General features: G+C 33.8%; 1 protein-coding gene across 1 annotated transcript in view; it reads right to left on the bottom strand.

The window, feature by feature from the left end:
- Positions 1-12252: 12252 nt before the first annotated feature.
- Pcif1 (Phosphorylated CTD-interacting factor 1) overlaps positions 12253-20819 on the bottom strand; it is a 38402-nt gene continuing 29835 nt past the window's right edge. Inside the window, exons 11-12 of the mRNA XM_069842271.1 lie at positions 18526-18795; positions 12253-12674 (exon numbers count right to left, since the gene is read on the bottom strand). Coding sequence (XP_069698372.1) covers positions 12401-12674; positions 18526-18795 — 544 coding nt within the window. The 3' untranslated portion in view covers positions 12253-12400. The remainder of the gene's footprint in view (positions 12675-18525; positions 18796-20819) is intronic.

The following is a 20819-nucleotide window of genomic DNA, read 5'->3' as shown; positions in this document are numbered from 1 at the left end:
GTATCAGAGAATCTCGAAGAAAATTACTACCTATATGGCAGCCATTTGTTATCATATGCCTTTAAATATTAATTATAATATGCACTATTAGTGAAATATGTTACTAGTCAACGATGTATGCAATGGAAGGGGAAAGGAACTGGTCATCCTAACCCCTTTACCTCCTGGCTTAGGGTACGTACAAGTTGGAGTGACGATAAATGATAAAAGCAGCGATGCTATATCAGAGAGAATTGAAGCATGCATTGTCATTGAGGTGTGCATATTGGAGTAACGATAAAAACGAAGATACACGATAAAAGCAACGAAAAAGATAAGTTCCATTTTCTTCGCTCTTGTCGTTCATATAATCTCTGATTAAGATAATATTGATCTGTATAATGACCGGTGGTTATCAATATATCCGAATATTAATCGATTTATTATTATTTCGGCATATTAAATTAATTGTTGTAGATATTAGCAAATTGATCAGTTGTGTATTTATTCGTGATACATTATGTGATCACAATAACCAATCACAGCACAACAAATTTATACTACCTTTGGAATGAGAAACGGGTTCAATTTTGTACGTATTTAAGTTATATTAACTTGAATCTACCAGCTGATATTTCCCATATATCTTCTTTCATTAAGTGGATGTATAGAATATCTTCTACTGATAAATCAAAATGTTCGCTTCCCGCATCCTCGTCGCTCCAATATGAACACTTGATTCTTTGATAATACCAAAGCGTCGCTAGGTCATTTCTTTTATCGTTTATCATTGCTCCAACGTGTACCTACCCTTAGTTGCCTCATGAGTGATACCTTATTGGTGTCACTTATGAGGTTCCAACCAGTCTTCGGACTGTTGACTAAATATAAATGCACTGTCATATTTCACTGAACTAGGAAAAGTATTAAGACAGTTATTAACTGTTTTACTCTCGTAGAAATCTCTTATCAAATGCACAGTAGAGGTTAAGTTTAGTAAAAAGGCAACAGTTAATTGTTCTAGTAAAAACTTTCTGCAACAATTTCGACTACACACATTCAGAGTCGAAAATTCAACAGCGAGAAATGTACAGAACATGGAATTTACATGGTTTGAACTTTTCCCTCACTTTGTTTTACATATTCCACCAGAGATGACAACAAATACAGTTCAGTATCAGAATATTTGCATTCCACATCTTGAAACTGCAGATATACATACTACATTAATTACTTAGTTTAATTATCTTAAATGTATGATACACTGGCAGCTAAATAAAGTCTCAGTGGCATCTGTGTGAAGTTCGTATTTCCAGTAGTTGCACAGAAAGACCAAATGAAGATTAATGTTCTCTTAATTAGAGAAATGTACATGAATGGAGGCATATTATACTGGAGGTAATCCATAAATTTCCTAAGTTCCAACCAGGATATAAATTTTTCTTTCAGCCTGCCTGCAAGCTTAAATAGTTCAGTTTATATATTATTAAACTTCTAACAATGGGCCATATAACATACAAAACATAAGTTGCAAATCTTTTCTGACATATAATAAACAATGATCACCTGTATTTCTTTATAATAACAAAACCAAGACTAAAAATTCCCAATGAAACCTGTTTAAATATTGGGTTTGATAGTCTTGTCACATCTTACGTCTTTATTAAAATATATTTTTTCAAGATCGTTTGTATTAAGATATAAATTTGGTGATCATCTAATTACATGTTTAATTTACATATTGGTAAAAACATTTTATTTATGTACATGTAATAAATATCTATGGCTTGGTGCTAAAATGCCCAAGGCCACTTTTTTCATGTTCATTTTGTGATGAAACAAGTTTATAGACATGTAATGTATGATAATGGTTTTAAGACATTAAAATTCATGAAGATATAATCACTGTTATGGAAAACTTCGAATGTTTCCAAAGTACAACTTCCTTATAGTGGCTTTCTTAACACCATGCCATTGATATTAAACTGGATGTGAAGCATTAATTTTTTTATTTGAATTGGCAACATACAGTAGTGTTTTAAAGCTGCAGGCTTTCTTTTATAACGTCTTAAGTTCACCAATATTATGCTGTAATTTTGAAATAAACATTTCTTGGTAAAATCTTATTATACAGTTAAATTAATTTAAATTAGCGTATTGATGATGATCATGATACTGTTACAAGACTCGTCGATAAAATCTTTAATCATTTGACAATATAGTACCAAACGTAATTGCAGATCCTTAGAATATTCGAACAACTATGTATGATATCTCAACTGACTGAATTTTTGTTTATAAATTGAAATAATTTACTTGCTATGTATTATATTTTTATAGCTCAACTATGAATAATTGTTTAGGTTTGTAAATTGAATCATCTGATTGCTATGTACTGTGTATTTTTTTGCAGAGCCTCAGGCTTGGGTTAGATTCCCATTTGAACTGATTATCTGGTTGGGTTTCTTCCGAGGTTTCCCCTAACCGTAAGCCAAATTCCAGGTAATCTATGGTGAATTCTCGGCCTCACTTCATCCAGCCAAAAATTTGTAATCTTGTAAAATTTTGACTTGTTTCACGTCTTAAAGTTTCAATGCTAATGTAAGATCTATGGAACACAATGAAATGAAATGAAAAGAAATGATCATCAGATTTGGGGATATGTTACTGAAAAACGTAAGCACAGATTTGGGAATATGTTACTAAAAACGTAAGCAATGTTATTCTTGGCTACTTTTACTTAAACATGCACTGCTAGTTGAATGGATTAGTGTGTTAGCTTTTCATGCCAGAAATACAGAATCACATCCCATAAAGCTGGGTTTGTAGCAGATATTTTTTACAGGATACTCCCATTTCCCCTCTCAGCATTCCACTATTTCTCCACTGAACAGCATAATTATCTGGTGCAATACTGACAATGTTAAAGGAAGCAAAATGATCTACAGTTTTTGAATGCTACTCCTAGAAGGGAGGGAACTTTCACATAAATGTTTAATAGAACTATGAAGTCAATTAGGAGTGATTTTTATTTTAAAGCAAAACAACAAGGTAATTTATTTCCTATGCGGAAAGCTAAGTTAGCGTTTTATCTTCTATCATTCAATATGAATGAAATAGGGTAAACATTTAGATTCTAGACTCTGCCATACAGATGGCCACTTTTTAAAAATTAGAATGCTGAAAAATTATACAAAGGTAAAAACTTCTAACGAATTTTCAGCATCACAACGCTTCATACTAATATTATTTGAAATAAAAATTTTAATATATAACCTAACTTTACCAGAATCAGAATAATCATAATCATCATCACCATCATCATAATATTAATAATTTATTTTATGTTCAGTAATAGTAATAGCATAACGAATAGAAAGAAGTGTGCGCACTCCTATCTGTTCAGCATTGTCGACGGTGACCAAGAGAATTAGTGGCACCGCGATCAGTATTGCTCAGTTGGAAGCGAATATCCATAAAAGAAGCAGTAGAGTGTTCGTTCATTTCGTTTGCTTTTTTAATGTAATTAAGTGTGTTAAATACTTTAAGTGCCAATACACTAATCTGCAATTATTCGTACACGAGTGACAAGTGAGTAGCTCTCACAATTTATTTATTAAAGGACGAGATTATTATGTTTTTGTCGTGTTATATTTGAAGCAATGCCTTCGTGTTTTGTTCCAGGTTGTAGGGCGTGCGTGTTTCATTTGCTTATGCAAACAGAACAGACAATAAAAGAAAAATTGAGCGATGGAATGTGGGGAGACATATTTCACGAGTGCATAGACAGCCACCGGGAACAGGATGCTGCTTGGATCATGCCATGGATATCATACCGAAACTAATTTTTCACTACATGAAATGTCGGTTCTTCTTCCGGACAAAACAAATCCGACAAGAACTCCAAGCTCCGAGAGCCGCCAAATCATCTCGTAAATTCTCCAAAGTGTCGCACAAGTAACTGTTGGTGAGTACATATTGCATGCCTACAAGCAGCCCTAAGTTAAGTTTTACATATTAAACTATTATTTGTTTTACAGTGTGATGTATATGAATGTGTTTTTCTTTCAAATAGTCTTAATGTTGTAAGTACAATGCCAGTTACGTACGTATATGGAGCGAAAGGTAAACAGTGCAACTTACATTAAATGTATTTACGTACTTACACACGGAACAGACTGAGCGAACTCTGCACTAGCGCCGTGTGGTATCGGCCATTTGAATTAACAGAGTGCGACCACTACTTCTTTCTATTCGTTATGGTAATAGTGTACCTATCCTAAGAAACAAAAAAGGTAAATAAACATACTCACAACAATAAAATCTGTAGGATAATGCAGTTTTGTGCAAGTACTAAAATACAATACATAAAACTCATTACATTTGATACTCATAAATAACATATACTTTTAACATTTTAAAAATAAAAGTAAATTTATTACTTATTAATAATGAAATTGCGGTGGACTATGAAGCACAATTTGTTCACCCTACTGATACCTGGTAACATTTGTAAATAGTGTCTTTTAAATTACAGATATAGAATGAAGTGAAAGAATATAGGCATTTTATCATTACTTCTAGGGGTAACTCAATGTCTCTTGCAAAGCTCCAAGATAAAAAAAAAAAACCTGAACATATTAATTACAATTTACATGAAATTAAGAATGTTCAACAAAACTATTCCATGAAATAAAACTCACAAACTGTTTCATTTTTTTTTAGACTTATCTACAGACATGCTGTGTATTATTTCATATAGCAATAATGGCGCACCCATGGGGGGAGGAGCTTCGGCGGTTCAAGCCCAGAGGAAAAAGAAAGTTTTTTTAATACCTTGAAGTGTCTGTAGTAGTTACTGTTGAACTATTTATTTTTAAATAAGTCTGTATGTGAATGAAAATTTTACAACATACTTTTATTTTAAAAAGTTCGAACTTTCAATATGGTTCTAAGTTTCAGAAACTGTTATTCAGTACATGTCTGATTGGTTTAACCATGTTCACTGGCCATCGCAGTGATGCAGTATGCACTTCTCAAACTTTCCACACAAATTACCAATCAAAATGCACTTTCCTGTGTTACAAAATGGATTTATCAAGATTATTCGGTCACCTTATATTGCTCATTGTTGTGATATGATTGTTGTGCCGTGTGAGTTGTTACAGGATTTCTAAACAGTGAAATACTAGTTCAAAATTTGAAACTGTTGTTGGTGAACTGTTACCAATAGTAGCTTATGTACCCAGTTTTCGTTACTGGTAATTTTTCTTTGTTTAAGGAGTGAATGAAAATTTGTGTCATGATGCGTTACAAATGTAAACTCAACAAAATAACCAACTTCAATAGTGCAAAGATCAAGAAACAGTCAGTTATATACAACAGATTTAAATGGCTTTGGGATGAACTGTCTGGCAGCTGAGTTTGAAAGCTAAAACATCCACTAGAAGAGACATTATACTGCCAAGAAAATGCAAATGATGCCGTGAACATTTGTGACAACAGTTTCTTTCCTAATGCACATGTACTTTTGAAGATCTTTTAGTCTTTGCCTATTTCTACTAACACGTCTGAAAAAATGCTTTCAACTTTGAGAAACTTTAAGAAACTATGGGAGGGACTAGGATGAATGGTCTTGCAAATCTGAATGTTCACAGACACATTTCTGTCAACTCAGAGAAACTGACATTTCAGTGCAGAAAGAACCCAGAAGACTTTTGTTTTGTAAAAGATTTGAAGTAAAAAAATAAATGTCATCTTCAAATTTTTATTTTGTGTGTTTATTATTCCATACATTGTGACCGTCTCTTTAAAAAATTATGTGTGTGAGAATACAGCTTTAAATGTTCCTCTATGACACTTACATCAGTAGTCTCTTCCCATCTCCCCCCCCCCCCCCAAATAACTCATTCCTGGGTGCGCCACTCTGTAGCATGTTGAGAGGCATTGCAAAATATTATAGTAGTAGTGGTTCCCAAATTTTTTGTTTCTGTGAATCATTTATTTCATACTCTACAATGTTATGGAATATATTGGCTGACCATCTAATGCAAGGTACAACGATTTAAGGAACTGTAAAATAAATATACAATTTTCTGACTTAATATAGAGAACTCCTGAGATGTTGATACAGCGTCGTAAAATAACCTACTAAAATATATATATATATATATATATATATAGATAACTTTAAAACTAACCTCTCTCTACTCCATAAACAAATAGATGTTGAAAAATATTTATTCATTTGTGGAAGTGTATGTTGGTTTAATGAATCTTTTATTCATTTACTTGTATACAAAGTTATAAGTTGTTACATTAAGAAAAAGAAGGGAATGTAATTGAAACAAATGGGTATTCTTTAGACCATTTCCCACTACTGCAGTTATTCAATTTCTGCACACAATTATATATAATCATGTCGCCAACATAAGAAACAACTCATCAAAAGTAATGCTAATATGTAATAATCCTCTACATACTGAATTCGGAATTCGGTAGGAAACGCTGGCTAATATGACGAAGGTTAGGTTTGGTTTGTTAAAGTTTTTAGAGCTTGTTCTCATTCGAATAATCTGACAACAAATGATGATAGATGAAGTATAGGAATTTCTTCCTCGGCCTACATTAATTAATTAATTTGAAACTAACATGGTATAGTTGCTTCTGTTGGTAATGCAAGAAAAAGCAACATGGCAGATGTATATTTGGTCTACTTTGTCCTTCAGGGCAACTCTATTTTAGGGGAAGTTTGTTTAGATTAAATTAAATTAAATAGGCATAATGGTCAATCTCTATAGACAAGTGATAACGATAAGAATTAACTTACAGAATTACACTATTCCATTTGTTTCAGGTACAAATTTATATAAAGTTGTCTATTATGTTTCATGAGTCTTTATTTTACTTGGTTATTTAACGATGCTGTTTCAACTACTAGATTATTTAGCATCGATGGGAGTAGTAATAGCGACATGATATTTCACGATATGAGGCTGAGGATTCGCCATAGATTACCTGACATTCGCCTTAGTTAATTGAGCTACGCCGTGGCTCTTCATGAATTTAATTTCACATTTAAAAAATGTACGAAATTTAGTTCATGCATATTCACTATAGTGCTGTTACTAATAATCAGGCTTCACTTGTTTCCATGACCGAACCTAGTTCTTTCAAATTTAATGACTGAATATTCATTAAAATTTAAATAATTACTTGCATCATTATATTACATTAATTTTGTTTTTAAAATATAATACACAGAAGCACAATTCCATTCTGTGTTTTATTTTTACAACAGAACATAATAAAGTTATTTACAGATCCACAAAAGACCTGTCTACACAAAAATTTGGGAATCACCACATTTCAGCAGAATTAAGTACAATAATTTCGTATTTGTAAATCCTTTGAAAAGGAAATTGGTCACTGTCCAGAGACTAATTTCCACCTCAAAAGAGCTCAGGAATCATCGTGTGCACTGAGTTTACAAGCATGCGTTTTACATAGATTCAAAGACTGGACTTTGTAACGAGAGGAAAAAGTTCTATCACTAAGCTATAAAGACTTTGTATGGAATATGACATTTTGTGACATAGAGATATGTCGCTGCTATGACTTGACTTTATCCTTGGACCTCGTTGCTTAATATTTCTCTGTGTGAATCTATTATTAACCCAAACGACACTTACATAAATTTACGCTACAGGAGAGCGACCATTTTCCATGTCAAAGGTTGTACAAATGTACAGTCTTCATGGGCTATTAAAATAAGTAAGAAGGGAATTTTCAAGAATTGCAGACAGCTAATACAACAGCCACAGCAAATATTGTCAAATAAGTAAGAAGTAAGTTCTCAAAGATTGCAAATAGATAATATAACCATCACTACAAATATTATTATACTGGCTTTTCTCCAAAACAGTGTGAGTCAATATGGGCATTTAGTCATCTTTCATCTTTAACATAGCAAGGCAAATTGCTTTCATAATGTAAGGTGTTTATTTGCTATACTTTCCCGCAATAAACATTAAAAGAATAATATGTAAATTGGAATGAACGGGCAAAGATGGAGAGATAGAGTAAAAATGAGAACAAGAAACCAGATTTGGTATAAAAAGAGCTACACAGGAGCTATTCCATCTCAAATCGACCGAAATATATAGAAAATTGACCTTACAATTTCTAAATACAATGAAACTTTTTTTGTACGTAGAGAACTGTGATACAATGCTTTGTGCAAAGTTTGAGGCATCAGAACTTCATAGTGTTTAAATTAAAAATATTTAAATTTATCGTATTTTCATAAAATTAGCAACTTTAAACTGTTGTAGCTCTAAAACTCTTTCACCCAATGATCAAAATCATGGTTTATTTTGATGCTGAGAAATTAAAGTTTATATTGACATATAAACAGATTTTCTTACTTTTTATGGAAATGGAGAAATTTAGATTTTTCCTCATTGAGACGCCTTTGCCCACGAAAAAATATTTTTAAAATATATAGTTAGATTCCGCATTGAAAATACAAATAAACACATATTTTTTACTGGTGCACCTTTGATAAGAAAGTATTGAAAATATCAAATAAAGAAAATAAATAGTACGCGCGTGAACTAACCAGCTGACTGTAGGTAGTCGAGACAAGCAAGGCCAGGAGACGAACACGTGATGTATCATCTAGCAGTCATGGCTGGGATAACTTTATCACAAGTTTTCATAAACACAGGAGTAAAATGACGCCCAATGCTCGCTTATCTTCAGCTCTCAGCCAGTGCGTGGGGTATTGCGCCGTTCAAATCTAGGCGTGTGAAAATAATTTATTTAATACCCTCGAAACTTATTGCCAAGCCACTAAGCAAACAATGCCAAATCCCTCTTAATAATGCAAGGTTTCTTCTCAATGTTTTTTTACATTTTTACAAATGGGCAAAAAGCCTAAAAGTAAGTAAAATCAGATTATCTGTCTCTCTGTATACAATAAAAATAAGTATTACTTCTTATCATAACCTACTAAATGTCAGCTTCAAAATGAGCTCCCGTTCAATGTTCTGGAGTAAATGGTTCCAAAGTTCTGAGTGCCGAAAGAGGCTTGTTTTTATAAAATACGCTAAATTTGTCGCTCAATAGTACGAAAACCGTTTGACTTTCGATAATATATTTTTGAAAATGCACTCCCCTCAGCACCTTGTATAAATAGGGAAAAAATTAGAGTATTAAAAAAATGCGAGGTTTTTTACTGATCGATTTCATATGGAATAGCCCACAGAAAGATGAGGGGAGTGGAAGAGAGAGTAGAGAAACATCATTGTTGCAAAACTAAAACAGAAGGAGAGAAAGGTAATTAAATTGTATCAATAATAAAAAGTAGTTGAAAAGATCTGAAGGCCAGATGCTAGGGGCAGATGTAAGGGAAGTAGACATGTAGATTAGGAACATGCTCTATACTTTCAACCAATGCAAGTACTGTTTGCAAGAAAAGTGATGTAACAGCTCATGATTGAGATGCTTTGTACAACTTTCGATTTTACATTCAGTATCAGTTCTATATAATTATAATTTAGAGTTAAACAAGAAATGTTTAATTTTATGCAATATCTACGAAATCAAAGCCTGGTATATGATTTCAAAACATCTCAGAGAAAAATGTGCAAGTGAGGAATAACTATCATTTTCTAGAATGAAAAATGATGTACAAATAGCAAAAATGGATAATGTAAAACTTAGGGTTTCACTGTATATGCATTTATAAAAGGAATGACATACCATGCTAATACATATACATATTCTTTCATTCTTTCAGTATGAAGATAAAAATTTATTTATGTGAACATTATGCAGAAGACATTAATAATATATTATAATTAATTATAAGCTTTAAAAATATTTTCCACAGAAAAAGTCCTGTAACTACTTAAGACAAATACAAAATGAACCAAGAGAATGATCCAATGATTCAAGCATAGGGGCTATTCAAGTTCTGAAAAGAATAATTTTTTCTTTAGGAAAAGACATCTGATTAAAATCTAGTTTCTAAGAATTCAAAATAAATGCATGAATTTGTAATCTAAGGATGTAAGTTGTATGAAATTAATTGTTCTGCTATTAACATGACATAAAATAAATTTCTGAACTTAATGAAGTGATCCTCTGAAATTTCAAGGTCAACTCGGTAAGTTACACTTTCTTTTAAGCCTATGGATCGGTGAAATATCTAACTTCTACAATTTTACACCAATTAGTCTGAAGCTTTTACCACACATTTCTTAAAATGTGGATTTTTGTTGTTTTTTTTTTAAATACTGAATTATAATTGTCCCAATTTTCAAAGTTTAAATAATATTTCTTTAAATTTATATTTACTTTATTCCTGATAGATACATGTGAAATATGACACATGCTTTTCATATTCTTCCAATTACTTTTTGAGAAAAAAAAATTATTCTTTTAGTTGTTAATTTTTCAGTTTTTTAAAACTTATCACATCCTCAATACATGGTGATTGAATACTTTCAATAACAGAAGAAAACATATGTGTCAGTTTACTTCACATACTTTTGTGGACATCTGTGTAAAATTTCACTGAGATAGGAGAAAAACTGCATTCATTAGAGCATTTTGAATGTTACAAAATGTTGAAAATTGGAAAATCGAGAAAACAAGTGTCAAAATACAGCATGTATATGTTATATAGTATGACTTTGGTGCCTTTAAATTCGTCCTGAGGGTTTTTAAATTGTCATAGGGCCAAAACAAGTACAGATATATAAAACTGAAACATTATTTTATTTTTTAGAATTAAAAACAAAATTTCCATTTTTTAACGGTTTCTTCGTTATTTTCACCGATCCACAGCCTTAATAACAGTTAAGTAGGTTAAGTTTTCTTTAGTTTAAAATTAAACTTGTCCATGCAACATTAAAAATTTTTAAGTATACCAACTATTCGCAATTAATGGAAACTCTGCATGTGAAAATATATTATTCGTTTATCTGAAGAATGGCAGTATTAATTCCTCTCATCCCTACAAATGTTGAGTTTATAGCATAGTTTTATGGCAGAGAAAAAAGAAAATAGTAAGGAAACACAAGAAAACACACAGATAATTCTACGTACTGTACTATACTATACATAAACAAATAGGGAGAGATATAAAAGTTAAGTCTCTCTTCAATTGTGTGATCTGAAACTGACATGATACATACAGACACATTTCCATTATTCAACTAATTATATGTGCCATGTTAACTGTTTGTCACTATTCCAAACTGTTGAAATATGAACTACTTTCAATAATTACAAATGTGCAATGAATTGTAAAATTTGAAGATTACTGATGAATGCATTACCTACCATGTGAAGACTTCAGTCTATTGCCAAAAGAAAGTGAAAACCAGTGTTTGTTTGGTTACCATACAGTGTTATGGTAATTAACGATTATCTTAACAATCTAGTTCGAGTTACTATACTGTACCACCTAGCTATCAACTACTTTATCTTTTATGTACAAATACATGTATCTATATTTCTGTATGGCAAAATGTCTCCATCTACACAAGATGGAAACACATTATAAACTATGCAGGTTTTGTGTAAAATTTTCTCCTATAATACACAATAAAATATGTACAATATAAAATTTCGAGACAATTGCACAGTGTCCAGTGCACAGGCATATTATATACAGTGAAGAAGATTAAAATAAACACTAAATGAAGAACATTCATTAACAATCTGGCACCAGCTACTTTAAGATATACTGAGTCACACTTATTTGAAATATGAATTAAAGTGCCAATTTGGATAAAAGAAATCTGTATTGAAGAAGCCGCAATTAGAGAAAAGTGGGCATACTCAAAATAACGAAGAAAGTTTAATATAATGATATAATTTAGCATTCCATTTACTACGTTAAAAGGGTCTTTGTTTCAGGTACAAGTAATATGTGTTATTTGGATTATTTTAAACCAAATAAAGGAGCATTCTTATAGAGGGTTGTTTTAAAAACAGTACATTTACATAAGTATGTACAAAGTGAACTTGAACTATATAGTGTTGTCTAAAGTATTCATTAAAAAGAAACCACACACACAGAGTGGTAAAAAGACCACTGGGACGCTGCTTCCCCATAAGAAAACATATCATTATCTCAATCTTGCAATCTTTAGATTCGTAGTCCCACACTGACATTCTAAGCTCTAGACTGCCGAAAATAATAAAAGTGTTGGCTAGCTTCTAGCCAATCAATAAAAAATATAAAACTACCATCAAGTCACTGCAGAAATTTGATCCTGCAGTAGAGAGATCATATTTTCAGCTTCAAAACTGGTCCAATCGTCCTTTCTCACACTGGATCTCCCATAGAGGCCCCTGCTGCCAAATTGTCACAATATGCACTGTACATATTTAGTTTTGCTGCACTCTATATCGGTCTTTCAGGTACCGGTACAGGTACAGGTACTTTATTCTCTGGGGGTGTCTGTGGATTTGGAACAGGTGCAGGAACTGCATCACATGCATTGTTTCTTTGTGGTGAAAGCAACTCCTGACGATCTCGTTCTCGCTCCCGACCTGGCCTGAAAGCTTCCAGTAGCGCTTCTACTCGTTCATCAGTGGGTCCCCAGCGCTGATATCCCGCATTATTTTGTAGCCACACTACAAGGGTTCCATGGGCTGATCTGACATTCAATTCACTCCTATAATGAAAATTTAACAGCAAATAATATGCACCATATCTTCAATTAATTATATTTTTTTGTACAAGTCCTTGCTTCCTTCTTGCTACACAGTTCTAACTGCTGAGCCTGGCAATTCAGAAATTACAGTATAATACTCTGTTGTGTTATTTTGTCAGTTAACAGTGTCCCAAAAATAAGCGGTATAACTTCAGGAATATGTTCCTCATACGTAAATAATGAAATCAGTTTATACTAAGGTCGGATGAAAAGTAATGGCAACAGTTCGATATTTCTGACATGGCTTTATTCACAGGGGTACAACATTTACGTACCTTCTATATAGTCGCCCCCCCCCCCCTATTTATTACATTTTTCCAAATGTTTGGAAGGCGTCTTACACCATCAACGTGTCCATCTTTGTTGATGTTCCGTATTGACCGCCCTAAAGCACGGATAAGTTCATCTCTGGTATTGTACCGGGTCCCTCACAGTGGTTCTTTCACTTTGGTGAAAAGATTGTAATCGCATGGATCATATCGGGTGAGTACGGTGGATGGTCAAGTAGTCTGCATTTTCCATCTGCCTTGGAGGTACAGCGTGGTGCAGTATTACCCCATCAATTTCATACGCCACAATGAACGTCACTTTCACATCCCTGCCTTCCCGGAACGCTTTAATCCATCGTGCCACTGTGCGATATGGCAACGCTTCATCGGCACATGCTTCACGCAGTCCCTGAAAACATTCTTGTGCACTACGACCTCGTGTCACTTCAATTTTGATCCAGGAACGTTGCTCTAGTTTTTTAAACATGGTCTTAGGGCGCTTGCACTATCCCTATGAAAGTCAACGTTCTACACACTGCAGTAGATTGACAGAGTACTGTCGCCGCTGGCTGCACTAACTCATCTAACAGTCCTTGTTCATGTCCACACAGCTGGCAACTCTCGAACGCACCATCGTCACGTGACAGCAGTGTTGCCATTACTTTTTATCCAACCTATGTATCTACAAAGGTCTGGAAATGCTTGGCTTGGTTTCAGGGTTATAAGCTTTCACAACACGTACTAACCAGAATGCCTTTATTTCTCGCAGATGGTTTCCTGCAAACACAAGATACTATTTAACACAATCAAGTAGTTGTCTGGTTAGTGGTACATGTTGGAAGTTGTTAAAATCATACACGCTGACTGCGGAAGTTCACGATTCCATATTGTGTGAACTGTGCTTCATCTGTGAAGATCACTAAAGCAGGAAAGTTAGAAGTTGTAGGACAATGTTGTATGAACCATTGGCAGAACACTAACAGTGCAGAGTAATCTGCTGGTAACAATGCCTGTACATGTTGCAGATATTAGGGATACAACTGTTGTTCTCGCAACACTCTCTAGAGCAGTCATTTCCAACTGGCCAAGTTGTGACATTGGAGCATACTTTTCCTCTTGGAGAAATAGTCAAGAACCGAGCTCGAAGCTGTGGTGGATCGTGCATTGTCAGAGCTATTAGCTGTGGTTGAATGTATAATAGTGTGCAATATACAAAATAAGTAATAGACAGAAAAGAAAGTAGATGTCAGTTTCTTTGATCATTATGAAGCCAAGACACAGCGCTAGCTGCCATGTTGAAACTAGGTCTGCTATACATATCAGTAATAAAAATAAATACAAAAATGAAATAGTATTAGACTTACTATACATAATAGAAAAATGCAGCAGCAGTAGTAGCGTAATAATGATATTAATTATAATTTACATATTATCATATTACCGGTATACAGTATATATGGTATTCAAGGAATACTATATTTAAATGGGCTATGCCTTTTGTCTCATTTTTTAAATTCCCATTCATTTATGACGCAACTACAAATATGTAGTCTACATTGTAGATCTACCAGCTCATGCTAAACATACATTACACACTTCATTGTACAGTACCTGTATTACGTAATTCTATTATTTCATCATTCGATATGGAGTAAAGATGACATTTCATCTTCAATTAAGACAATTTTTCTCTATTTCACTTGAATTACTCACTTTAAACTTCAGACTTGAACAAATAAATTCATTTGGGCTAGGAAAGTACTGCCATTTTTCTGTCATTTGTTTTAAACACGTTATTTTAGGCAACTGCAGTATCGCATAAACTTATAAACATAAGGACTTAAAAACATCGTTAGAGCCACAGTTTTGAGTTCTTTTGGGTATCACATTCCTTCCTTGCTACGATCCCGTAAATCCACTTGAATTTTCACAATGTGTGCTAAATCTTTATAGTGATTGAAAACTTATCACATAAATGTTTAAATGATCGCTATTTCCACCTGCAAGCTGATAATCACGACTGTTTTCTCCTACAGATGACAATGAGGATACTTTACTTTGTAAATGCCGGTTTTTTCCTTGAAGTCATTTTAATTTTCCCCTTAATTTCTCTTTCCTAGGAATGTGAGCTGATAAATCAACTTCATTTCCTACAGAAATAGTTATTTTGGAACATTTTGCAGAAATTTCACGGTTGGTGGAATTATTTGCATTTTCATTTATATCTTCAACCTAAAAAATAAGACATAAAATTATTTAAAGACACGTAGTTCTACTATCTAGATTATATCAGATGACTTTCTACTAAGTAAAGTATGTCTACCTACTAAATTAACTGCATTTAGCTTGGGCTGACACAAAGAGTTTTCAGTAAAAAGCCCAGCTGCCCAGGACTAAAGTTTAGTCTAAAAATAAGTCCAAATGAACTTAGTGTGCATTAAATGTGTCAGAAAGATAACAGAATTATTTACGTATAATAGCATGTACCTACCTCATTCCATTTCATTTCATCGGCATTTGGAATCTGTCATTCACAATTCTGCCCTTCCCCAAAAATTTCAGGATTTAATTGTAAATTTACAGTGTGGAAATGAAACCCAGATAGAGGTTGGAATCCATAAAACAAAACCCATACCGTTTAAACAAGGGGTTATGCAAGGCGCTCCTCTTTCCCCAATGCTTTTTAATCTCAGCATAGACCACATTTTTGATGAATTATCCGAGCCTAGTGTGGCTGAAGAATTTGGATATGACCTTGTATCGGATCTAAATAATGTAGTAACATTAGGATTTGCGGATGATATTGCACTTGTTGCTAAAAGTACAATTGCTGCATCTGAAATATTTACCATGACAAAACGGTCATTACAGCAGATCGGATTAAGTCTAAATGAATCTAAAACTCAAACCATCGTTATCGAGAAAGGAAAATTAAGTAGTACGACATTGAATCTTGGAGGATCAATTGTTAATAGTATTGATGGAGATGAACGAATCAAATACCTTGGGATTAATTTTTCTGATGAAATTAAGTTTGACATTGCCAAAGTAATCAATAATTTAAATAATAAGATCCAAACTTTAACATCTACTTATCTTCTGAAACCAGAACAAAAACTCAATGTTTTAAATATGTATATTTGGCCTATACTTGTTTATCCTCTTCAAAATGCTCCCCTTCACCAGCTTTCTGACCGGTTTCTCGAAGATGTGGATAAGTTAATTAAAAGTTCGGTGAAGGAAATTTTATGTTTGCCAGGAGACACGCCCGACGCGATGTTGTACACCGAACGTAAATATAAGGGTCTCAGCATTTTCAAAGCTCAATGGGAAGCATATTTACAGCATCTCAATATTTGCAACACATTATTGAGAACCTCGAATCCTCTTGTCGTTTCTACAAGGAACATAGCAGCAGAAAAGAAAGTATGTTCCAGGAAGTTAAAAATTCCACCTGAAGATCTGGATATAAGTAACATCAATGTCCATAAACTACGACAAAATCTTAGGAAACAAGAGTACGACAAATGGTGTGCGCTTCCACATAAAGGGAAAGGTGTTATTTTATTTCAAGAATATACTCCCGGAAATAAATGGATTTTTTCTAAGGAGGGTCTATCTTCCTCTGAATGGCGGGACGCAATTAAGATGAATGCTAACGTAGCACCAGTGAGAAGTCTTCATGGGAGATCCTTGGACGGTTTCCGTTGCAGATACTGCAACGAGATTGAAACCTTAGCACACGTCCTAGGATCCTGTCAGCATGGAGAACTCCTGAGAAATTCACGCCATCATAACATCCGAAAACTAATAGCACAAGCCCTTAGAAACAAATCCTTCGAGGTCCATGAAGAGGTGCACTGCGTTGCGTCTGAAGGCGGCGGAATTAGAAGAGCGGACATCGTGGCTCTAGACAAGACTAATAGTAAAGGCTTTATACTGGACCCAACTGTTAGATTTGAGATGAGCCAGACCCAACCATCCGAGGTCAACAAAGAAAAACAACAAATTTATGAGCCTACTATTCCGTATTTTCGAGAAAAATATCAGATGGAAGGCACCTGGGAAGTACATGGTTTAATGATCGGAGCGAGGGGCACCATCCCACGATCAACTGTAAACACTATCAAAACATTTGGAATCCATGACATCATTCCAAAAATAATTACTTCAACCATTAAAGGGTCTGTGGCAATTCTGAAAAATCATTTATACGGAATATCATAATACCCCCCCCCCCTTTTCTATTCGTTAGTGTGTGATTGTTACAAATATATGTACAAATTTATTATTTCTTAAACTTAAGCTCCTAGTTCACATTTAAATTTGGCTCATCTATCTTACTGTAATCATTACTATTCTTATATGTGTGTTATTCTGTGTTTTTGGCAACCCAGGATGCCTGGGCAGACTATTTCTTGAAATAAATTATATATTAATACATAATAGTTATTTTATGTGTTGTGTTGCGTAGTGGTTACAATTCAAGATTATAGTCAGGTAAGTGTAAATAAATATAACATACTTGGTGTGATACATGCACTTGAGTAATCGATAGAAATACCATTTCATATATAAATTAGTTTCTCTCGTGTTCAGATTTTTATTACAATGTCAAAGAGAGGAAATAGCTTGGCAGTGACGCCTCCAAGAAACAAAGTATGTGCCAATCAAAGTAGGCTACGCTTCAGGAATCTATAGTTTATATGTGTAATGAATTGAAGGAAGAAGATAATGAAGAAATTATGCATACAGAGACAGTAATTATAACTAGAATAGCAAAATTATTAGGAGTAAGTATTCTTAAGCATATATTTCAAAGTGGCATTCCATTTTCGGAGTTTGTACTAATCATTTCACATGATCAAACAAAATACATTTTTAGGTTAGGTCTCGTGAATCGTAAACTGTTTAGTCAAAGCAATGAATTTTAATGTTGTCAGACAAAATAAATTTTAACATTAGACCATATTAATGTACTAATTACATACATAATGTGCGAGAGGTCCAGGAGGGAAATGTACTCTTTCACAAATTATTGAACTACTTAGAAAACATCTCCCAACATAAATATGAGATGTGGTAAATAAGTAAATATGCAAGACATCGTTATTGTTAATACTATATTATTTATTATTATAATACATGGCATTGGGATTTTACCCTCTTTGGTGATATCTGGTATTAGTTAGCAACACTGAAGAGATGGCCAAATTAGCCTTTTGGGAACTACTCTTGCGTGATCCTCACTATAGGACTTGGACAATCAACTCATCATCCCATATATAGGGCATACAATGGGCCAAAGCATGCCAAAGTGTACGGACTCGATCTGGGTCCAGCCCTCAAACAGTCAAGTCAAGTCAAGCTCAACAAAGTTCCACCTTATAAGAAAAAGTGCAAATATGGAGGAAATTGATATTTCAAAAATATAAAATAATATACTTAAAGGCTCACAGAAAAAAAAAAATCACAACGAACGAGCTTTTTGGTATGAGTAGAGATTGAAAAAGTTTAAATGAATAAGCTCACAACAGACTTACTTTGAAATCAAATGTTGGAAGCCATGTCGATATTCATGTTCATAGGCTGGTACAACCACTTGTTTTCTCTTGAAGTGACTTGATTCCAGCTTGATGAGAGCATTTGGTGCAGGATCGCGCCACTCAGGAATAAACACAATAAAAGAAAGTGGTTCTGGTGAATCAGAAAGGAGTCGCTCAAAATGATTCACCATTGCTTCCATTAATTCCTCACAGAATGGAGGGTTTGCCTCAAATGAACCACTTATTGCTTTGAAGTCCAGAATTGGCCTGAGCACAACAGAATGATATATGTGTTAGTTTACTCTTTCGAAAATAAATCCATGTATTTACTATATATTATATTTAGACCGAGGATGTGCATGAAAATGCGTATTTTTATTGATACGTCATATTGAAGAAATACTCATATATATCTTTGCATTTTGAACGAAAAATAATCGAATAAGACCAATTTTATTCTGCATATTGTGTATAGTTCAGTTTTGGTGAAAAATTCACATTTTAATTTAATACTGAATATAATTGCCTATTTTGCTATTTTTACATGTTTTCTGCATATTTTTATGATGAAACTTTAAAAAGTTCATTGCAGTGGGATGAATGATTATTTAAGGATTTCGTGACTTATGGAGATGGCCAAACATATTGGAATGTTTGATGTTTATATGCTTGGTTTGAGTCAGCCCCCAAGAAGAAAAGAAACAGCTTATTCACATGCATATCTGGCTTTCAGGTATAACTCCCTGTGAAGCAGACTTGGATAATTCCAAAGGAAAAATTGTTCTGGGGCCGGGTATCGATCCTGGGATCCTTGGCTTAGCATATTGAGATGGTGTCGGGTGTAGTTCCCGGACAGCTCAGTCGGTAGAGCATTGGTGTGTTAAGCCAAGGGTCCCGGGATCGATACCTGGCACTGGCACAATTTTTCCCTTGAAATTATTCAAGCTTATTCACAGTTCAGAAATGGACTGGCTCTTAACTTCCAGTGAATACCTATAAAGGACAATGCATTGGCCTGCCTGGTCTGCAGGAGACCCTGGAATTCCTAGTAGCACACAACTTATTCCTGCTTAAGGCCAATGAAAAACTATAGACCAGGACTACTTCTCCTTGACTTCTTGGTGGTAGTTGAAGATGCAAAAGGGAGCTGAAAGAACTTTGGAGAACTTGTTTAAAAAACCCATCACAGTATGCCAGAAAAATAGTGATTTAAGTTATTTGCAGAAAGTGGCAGATAAACTCTGGATTAAGTACTGGGCATCTTACAGGGATTCTTCTTTTTTTTTTTTTTTTTTCCCTGTGATGAACGTTCATTTTCAGTATAACTTACAGGCTAGCATTAACTGAAAAAAGGCGTTCCTTCACAAAAGAAAACATGGAAAAAAAATCTTCTAGTTCAATGCCATTTAAATTACGGTAAAAGCAGTTAAATTAATGCATTGTTTGATACTTGTCACAATTTTTTAAAAGTAAAACTATAATTAGAATTTAAGGCTGGTTTACAATAAACCGGAAACGAGAATAGGAACGAAAACGGAAACAGTAAAATTGTTAAAATGTGTACATTTAAATGTGAGCATTCACAATTAACGAAAAGCTTGCCAGAGCCCGGGATCGGAGAGTTGGCCAAGTTTCAACTTTAGCGTTCACGTTTCCGATCACAGCCCACTAGATTCATTCTATTGCCATCTAAAAGCTATTTTGTCATCGTATATTTTGTAGCAAGATGACAGTGACATAACCTATGCATTATTTTGTTCTGTGCTGTGCATCATGCAGCAAGTTTTATTTGATGAGATTCTAAAATTGAGTGTTGAAGAAAATCCTCACGTTTACAATAAGCAGTGCGCCTCATATAAAGATGAGAAAATGAAGGAGAATACGCGGCTTTCAATAGCTCCATCTTTGAACACCGATCGTAAGTGAATCATATTTTATTATTGTATTGGTTGTATTACACACTACATATTCATGCTTCAATTCAGTAACTACTGTTGTGTTCATTTTTGTTCTATTACAAATGTTTCTTCTCTAATTATTTTACGTTATGGTAGACTTAAAATAGGTTGTGATAATAAAGATGCATGGGCATATTTATAGTACCGCTGAAATTTTGAAGTAGGTTAACCTGTGTTTATGTTGGCTTGGTACTCATGAGAGAACGCCATTGGTCAATTATACACAAATAACATCAGAATGCGTAATATCGACTTTACATATCGTTATTGACATGCATATCGATATCCATAATCGTCTACGTTCTCGGTTTATTGTGAATCAAAAGTTTTCAT

Source organism: Periplaneta americana, chromosome 12, assembly GCF_040183065.1.
Source record: "Periplaneta americana isolate PAMFEO1 chromosome 12, P.americana_PAMFEO1_priV1, whole genome shotgun sequence".
Taxonomy (NCBI): Eukaryota; Metazoa; Arthropoda; class Insecta; order Blattodea; family Blattidae; genus Periplaneta; species Periplaneta americana.
This window is presented reverse-complemented; position numbering and strand designations above follow the sequence as displayed.